Genomic DNA, 7,626 nt, shown 5'->3' with positions numbered 1-7,626 from the left:
AGGACGGTGTTGTGATTGCTTCGAGTGCACAGGCCACCCTGTTTGGAGATGAGGAGGAAAAAGGGCTCAGCAGCAGATACATAAACCCAGCTGCTTGCCAGGAAAACTAGCCCTGGCCTCCTGTATTTATTGCTGCACATGTGGCCAAAGATCGTAGAATCTTGTGTTGGAAGGGACCTCAAAGATCACCCAGTTCCAACCCACTGCCAGGGTTGCCACCCATAGATCAGTCTCACCATCTGCACAGTTTCCCCATATAAAACCCCTCTTGATCCAGCTCCACAAAACAGACAGAGCCGAGCTCTCGGAGTGCATCTGGCTCCGCTGCACGGCTGCCTCTGCGGGGGAGCAGGGAGCACACAGGCAGCAGGAATGCCAGCAATGCGTGCTATGCGCGTCCGGCGTGCCCCCCAGGTCGGGGGACATCCCACCAGGATGCTGCAGCCCAGCCAGCCCCAGCAGTGCTCCCGTGTCCTCTGGCAGCGCATGGGGGCTCCCAGGGTGTCCTCCCCAGGGCGCCCGCTGCCGCACAGAGTGCCCATGGACTTCTGCACCAGTCCCTCTGGCACATCACACCTGCAAGCTCATGTCTTTCTGACAACTTGCATCTGTCCCACGTTATGCTGCACCAAGGCAGCTCGAGTACATGTTTCAAACACATCATTCATCACAAGAAGTCATTATTTTACCTTAATCTGCATTCCTTCCATCATCCAGAGCTTCATCTACACATTATTTAGGCTGTGCTTAAGTTTGTTCATATAGGTCAACAAGAGATGCTTTATTTTGTTCTTAAACATGGGGGGATTACTGAAGTTATCAAAGTTGTTCTCTCTGTGCCTGTCCTCTCATGCTGATGTAGAGCTGTGAAACTTTGGGGCTGAGCTGCTGATTTCAGAGGCTGGATCCCAGGTGTCGTTTCCCAGGACAATGGTGGTCCCAGGGAACTTGAAGGAAGGAAGAGAAAACCAGCTGCCCATGAGCCTTGCAGAGCTCCCAATGGTGTAAGACATCCTCAACCCAGCTCAGAACCAAGGTGAGCAAACCTAACGCCAACAAAACACCTCCCAGCCACTGGGCAGGCAGGGCAACGTGCAGGAGCGCATGCGGGAAAAGCCCATGGGCTATTTACATACCAAAATTTGAAACTAAAAATCTGTGCCACGATGCCAGACCCCTCTGAGAGAGGCTGGAGACTTCCCAGCCACACGTTCTGCAGGAGGGGAGCAGAGGAAGAGCTGCTCCGGTGGCTGCTGGCCAAGCATTATGTGACCGGAGAGCCCAGCATCCTGGTTGTCCCTATTTTGGGAACCCTGATGACTTCAGAGCCAGCTGACATCCCCTGATCTGCTCGCCACCAAGTGAGCCTGCTGCTGGCTGGCCTGCAGCTCACCCATGTGCTGCTGGTCACTTGAACTCAGAGCTTCCATTTGCACATAGCCATTTACAGGGCACGGACCTGCTGGCATCCAGCATCCAAAATGTCACACTCTTAGGCCAGCAGGAGAAAACAAACGTACCTCTCCTACAAGCCATATGCTGCTGCTTTGGAACCGGAAAGAACACCAGCACCCCTCTGATTGTACTGGTGCCAGCGATGCACCCTGCACCAGGCACTCATCTCAGTGCGGGAGCAGGGGAAGATTGCAGCTGTGGGAAGAGGAGGGCTGTGACCCTCACCTCAAGGGGAAGGAAGGAAGGAGCTCAGTCGTAGCACTCACCCGGATCCGCCGCATGGCTGTCACGATCTCCACCCTGCTGTTTGGCCGTGGTACATCCAGGCTGCCTATGTACTGCATGGAGAGAAACAGCGGGTTAGCCCTATTTGCATGTCACTGACAGCTCTGGAACCTCACAGCCTCACATTGCCCTGCTGCACCCACGCACAGCCCAGCATTTTACCCACCATACCCAAAATGCTTCAAGCAACAAACTCTCCTCCCACCCTCCCAGCCCTCTCCCTCCCCACAAAGAGCAGTTGCCCTAAATTTCCCAGCCTTGCTTTCTGCCTGCCCCTGCCCTGCAGCATGGCTTGCAGACAGCGGTCACATTTCCCCTCCTGTGTCACTTTTGCTTCTTCAGCCGGTCCTCATGTGAGCATCCTTTCTGTTTCACAGAATAAGAGGCTTTCTTATAGGAAAACCCTATAATAGCTTGAATGACTAAAATGGGGCAGTCCTTTGTACGCTGCACATGGTTCAGAAGCCTGTTGGATGCTGCAGAGCTCAAGTTTCCTACCATAGAAAGGGAAACAAGGATCTATACCCATTGTCTCATTCTTCACAGCATTCCCACTTGCAAGAAAGAGCCAGATTAATCTCATTAATTAATCAAGATGAAGAAGTGTGAACTGTACAAAACCCTGAGTTTTGCCCCCAACCAGCACCAGCACGCTTTACCCCTACCACTGCTGCACAGAGCCCACCTGGGTGCAGAGCACAACAAGCTCTCCTCAGCACGTGCTGAGCCCACCTTCAGCCCTGAATGGATCCTGTGGGCAGGCAGATGGTGACAGTGCAGGACCTGGCAGCTGATGCCATGAGGACACGCAAAGAGAGGGGATATAAAAATAAACATCAAACAGCTGGCTTGCTCATCATGTGCCGTGGCAGTGCAGGACAGCCTTATGCAACCAGGAATTAAGCCCCGCGATGCAGCCACAGGCAGAGGCAGCACTCGCTTTCTAAACCCCAGCAGCTAAAGCCTGACTGCAAAAGTAGCAATTACAGCCCCTAAACAGATTCTTCCCATCCAGAATCAAGGGTTTATGTTTTATTATGAGAGGTATCTTTGCCATGAATTTACTTCCCTTTTTTATATGAAGCCTGGAGAGCATCAGTAGGAACTGTTGGCCACCAAACAACCCCATAGGGTGCACTTTGCTCAAAACCAGAGCATCCTGCCCACATCCCACACCCTGCTGCTGGCAGCAAGGACCTCAAGCCCACAGCACCTCAGCACATGGCTCACAGCCCTGAATCCATCCACCTCTCCTTCACTCTGGAAACAGACAAAGCCTTGCAGTGTGATGAGTATCCCCCAAAAAATGCAACCAGAGAGGTCAGCCTTCCAGTGTGAAGGAGTGAGGATGGCGTGAGAAAGCATGGTGCTTATCAGCACCCCCAGCCCTCCTACCCGCAGCTCTCAGCTTTGCTTGAGGAAGAGGTGTGGGAACATCCAAAGCTGCTGCTGGGAGCAGGGCCGCCCTGTGCAGCCTCCCCATCCCCCGGGAGGACAGGCAGCATGCCCACGGGCCCTTGCCAGCTCAGAGAAATACCAGCTCTCCCCAGGCAGGAGGAAAATAAACACAAGAAATCTGGGAAATGCATTTTGCAATGTTTGCACAAATTATTTAGCTTCTGTATTTTCTTGGTGTTTTTTCATTTCCTTGAGGTTGTTTATTGCTCTCCTGCCCCCTCAGAAGCAAATTCCCTTGAGAAGGTGATCTGCCTGAAAACACAGGGATGCCTCCCAGGCGGTGTCCGTGGGACCAGGAAAGCCTTCATGAAGAGCAAGCATGTCAGCACCCCGCAGCCCAGCATCGTGCAAAGGTCAGGGCTGAATCATCCCGCTGGGAAAGCCCAAAGCAGCCTCCTGGAGCCTCGCCAGCCCCAAGAGCTGCCCTGAGATAAGAAGCCAGCAGCGGGGGCAGAGCTGCTGGTGTGGGAGCTGGAGGCGGCACCAGTCCCAAATCCTGCCTGGGTTCCCCAGCTACTGTGCTAGCTCCCATGAGAAGCAGGACAGCATTTTTCTGCTTTGTTCCCTGCACTGTTGCACTGCCATAGACACTGTAACATGGGAGCGAAAAGTCAAGCCAGAGATTGCACCAGGTGTCAGGGCAGGCAAGGGGAAGCACACCCCAAAGCATGGGGCAGCACAATGGGAAAACCCATGGCTGTGATTCCATCATTGCTGCCTGTAGATGGGTCTGTGGGAGCCCTTGTCTTGCTGGAACTGCTTTCCCAGAGCAGCCCAGGGGGACACATCCCACCCCCTGTTGTTCCCTGTAAGGGCTTGCTCACAACCAGCAGGGCAGAACTGAGCTGGCAGGAATGGAAAAGTTGATGTGCCAGCTGACTTCAATGGAAAAGCCTCTTCTTCCCAGCCCTGGCCAGTCATGTGCCCAGGAGCCTGCAGCCTGCCAGTCCGCATCAACTGGGGACAGGGCTGGTGGGACAGCATTGTGCCAGAAGGCGGTGAACACACTATACTGTCTCCTTCAAAAAGACCCAGAGGAGAGGTTTGGGAACTCTTTTATCACAGTGATACACTGGCAAAGAGGAAGCAGTGCCAGGCTCTGGGAGGATGAACTCCCAATAGGATGGGAAACCACTGCCTGTGCTCCATCCTTGTGCACACACTGCGCTCCGAGTTCTGCTGCACAGCCACAGAGCCGCCCCAGGGCCCCTCTCTGCAGCTCTGCCAAGTCCCGGCAGAGAGTTTTGCTGGGAGCACCAGCGAGCAGCCTCCAAACTGACTTAACAAGTATGGCAAAAATATGCCACTGCTGCAGAGGAGAACTTCTGTGGTGCTCGGCAAGGTTATTTATAGCCTGCAGCGAGCAATCCCGCGCTGCAGCTTTGCTCCTGGTGAGCAGACCTTGCTGAGCGCGCCGTGTTCAAGAGCTGCCAGCACCAACACCCCCAAGCACTGCTGCCAAACCTCTCCCAGGCACCTGGAGGTATGAGCTTCGAGCAAACTGCTTCCAACTCCCAGCACTGCCCGGCTGCCAACAAGCAGAGGATGGAGAAATGCCTACAAAGGCAGCCTGCAGCAGGGCACAGAGATGGATGGCCCAGGTTGGAGGTGCCTGCATCTCTCTTGCTTCAAACTCTGACATTTGCTGGCACTGGCACAGCCCTGTGAGGGGCAGGCAGGCAAGTCTGCCTGGATCTGGCAGGATCCGCAGGAAGGAACACACTGGATCCGAGCAAAGTCTCTTCCATGTCCCGTCTCCAAACATAGACAGTGGCAGATGCTCGGTTCATTCTCAGTTTCCCACGCACGAAAGTGGAGAAAAGTACTGACAAACATGACAGAAAATGCACGGTTGCCAAGATCCTCTAAGGGGAGTATAAAATTTTAAAAAAAGCCCACCCAAATCCCCACACCAACCTGCAGCCAACAACAGCAGCAATCCTCCAACCAACCCGCGTTTATCTGCTCACAGGCCTGCTGGCAGGGCACGTCCTGGTGGCTCTGCATGGGCACCCCAGGCATCTCTTTCTCCAACACCTGAGCTGCCCTTGGATTTCATCCCCCAGTTTTCTCTTTGGGAAAACAAAGCAGGCTCATGTGCCCTTCAGCCTGCTCCAACTGGAGGAGCCGTGATGGGAAGAGGTGGACAGAAGGTGTCTTTATTCTTTAAATACCCATTTATTTAAACAGGAAACCATTGCACAAGTGGGGATTCATGCCAGCTCCCCTGCGACACACTGCAGCTCGCAGCTCTTTCATCCAAGCGCTTCAGCACACCCAAGAGGCCCAGCTCTTGATTTAATCCAACAGTTCTGACCACAATGGGCAGAAAGTGAAGCCAGCTCCTCCAATTCCCACCAGCTTGATCGAGGCACTTCAAAGATGCGGAGACTTTCAGTGCCAAGAAAGGTGGCCAGCAAAAACAGATCAAAAAGTGAACAGCATTACTACTCCCTGAGAAGATGGAGCATGATTCTCCAGTTACTGGGTTTATCTCCAGACAATGGATTACCGTAAGGCTTGGAGAGTGCCCTGCTTGGAGAGCATCCCTATGCCAGAGTATGTGGCTGCAAACAGCCCTGGTGGCAGAACCCTCAGCAGAACCTCATTCGCTCATCACCCCGTGCTTGGAAAGGGCCAAATCTGGACATCCCAACTGCAACAAGAACAAAGGTGGTGGGCATGGGACCAACACTGGGTATCAGGGAGAAGTGGAGGAGGAGCAAGGTGCAGCTGAAGGCAGAGGCCAGGCTGCTCGCAATGCCCCGTAGCTCCCAGGGCTGCCCCAGCCCACAAAAACACAGGATTATTCCTGCCAAGGGCTGGCAGGGATGGATTTCTCCTTTTGGTGTTGCTCTGCTCCAAATCCAAGCCTCCCATTTCCCCACCCAGTGGGACGCGTGCTCTGCACCTCTCTCCAATGAGAGCTGTGTGAGTTTCAGTGCCCGAGATTCATGGGGATAAAAGGAACTAAAGGAGTGTAAGCATTTAATTAATCTCCACCAATCTAATAAAAGGATGGAGTAATTGCCTAAGCCATCTGCATTCTGCATCTGGCATCGGGAGCTGCTGGAGAAATACACAAATTCAAGAGCAGGGCTTCATGCAGCTCGTGCTTGGCATGAATGTGTGCCACAGGATACAAAATAAGAGAAAGAGGAGCTAACAAAGACTCACACGCACCGCCCCAGAACCCCACAGAGAAGAGACGAGCAGCGAGCAGACCACGGGCAATAAAGCCACATCCTCCTCTTCACCCCAAGCCCCTGCTCCCACCCTGCCTAAGCCAGACAGGGAAGGGGCAGAGCAGCCAAGACCTACAAAGTGATTGAAAAGGGAGCTGCTGTGCAGCAGGTGCTGGCAATAACACTGCAACCAGCTGCAGTAACCCAGGAGAAATGGATGAAAAACCCAGACATTCCCAGGAGCAGTTCCAAAGCAGGTTGTAAGTTTGCTCCATAGACAACTGCACCGTGCTGCTCTCTGCAGACCCTGCCAGCTGGGAGCACAGGGAACACGCAGCCCCCGTGCCCAGCAGCAGGACATGGGGTTGTCCTCAAGGCACCATGCAGAACTGGATGCCAGGGCTCAGATCTGTCCCCTGCCAGCACCTCTGGGCAATGGGATACAAGGGATGGGTGCTGCTCAGAAACTCTTCTAGACTGGTTTTTTTCCAGTCCAGACTCACTGGAATAGCTCATTGATGTGACAACTGCAACTCCATGAATAGCCATGGAGACAGTGATTTAATGTCTTTGCTTTCCAAATTCCATTGCTATCTTCCCCCAGCTACCTGCCCGTGGCTGGGCAAAGCAGACAAATGCTCAGCTCTCTTGGGCTGCAAGCACCAGAGCCGTGGGACACCACAATGCAGTACGAGCCTGAGATGTCCCAGAATAAAAAAAAACCACCAGAGCTTCCTGCCAAACACACTGGCGAGGATGATTTATATTTGCAAGGGGAAACAGCAAGTGTTTGCTTGGGACCAGCGCTGACCTCTCCCAGAGCTCAGCACATGGCACGCAGTCCCTCCACCTCTTCACCGCAAGCTCTTTGTATTGGGGAGAGCCGGGGTAAGGGGCTCCCGACCTCACCTGCACCCCAGGGCCGATGCTCCTATGTGATGCTAAGGAAGGGTGAAGGAGCAGGGTCACAGCCTGACCCACCCGGCCAGCTTCTACCCCTTTTGGGATGGTCGGAAAGACTCACTCAACTCTCGGCAGCCGAGTCTGGGGGAAAGGGCTCCCAGGGGCAAGCGGAGAAACAAAAAAAGAAAATCACGGGAGAGCTGGGGAACGGGGAGCACCGGGGGACGCGCGCTCGCTGCCCACCTTGGCCTCGAAGCAGATGCCGTGCTGGAAAGCGTCCTCGTTGTGCAGGGGGATGCGGAGGTCGTGCCGGTCGTCCACCAGGTTGTACTTGGACTTG

The 7,626-nt window shown here is 54.1% G+C and overlaps 1 protein-coding gene across 1 annotated transcript in view; it reads right to left on the bottom strand.

Annotated features, from left to right (window-relative positions):
- Window positions 1-673: 673 nt before the first annotated feature.
- LOC104912379 overlaps window positions 674-7,626 on the bottom strand; it is a 7,275-nt gene continuing 322 nt past the window's right edge. Inside the window, exons 2-4 of the mRNA XM_019618373.2 lie at window positions 7,530-7,622; window positions 1,722-1,793; window positions 674-947 (exon numbers count right to left, since the gene is read on the bottom strand). Coding sequence (XP_019473918.1) covers window positions 849-947; window positions 1,722-1,793; window positions 7,530-7,622 — 264 coding nt within the window. The 3' untranslated portion in view covers window positions 674-848. The remainder of the gene's footprint in view (window positions 948-1,721; window positions 1,794-7,529; window positions 7,623-7,626) is intronic.

Source organism: Meleagris gallopavo, chromosome 10 (assembly GCF_000146605.3).
Source record: "Meleagris gallopavo isolate NT-WF06-2002-E0010 breed Aviagen turkey brand Nicholas breeding stock chromosome 10, Turkey_5.1, whole genome shotgun sequence".
Lineage (NCBI taxonomy): Eukaryota > Metazoa > Chordata > Aves > Galliformes > Phasianidae > Meleagris > Meleagris gallopavo.
This window is presented reverse-complemented; position numbering and strand designations above follow the sequence as displayed.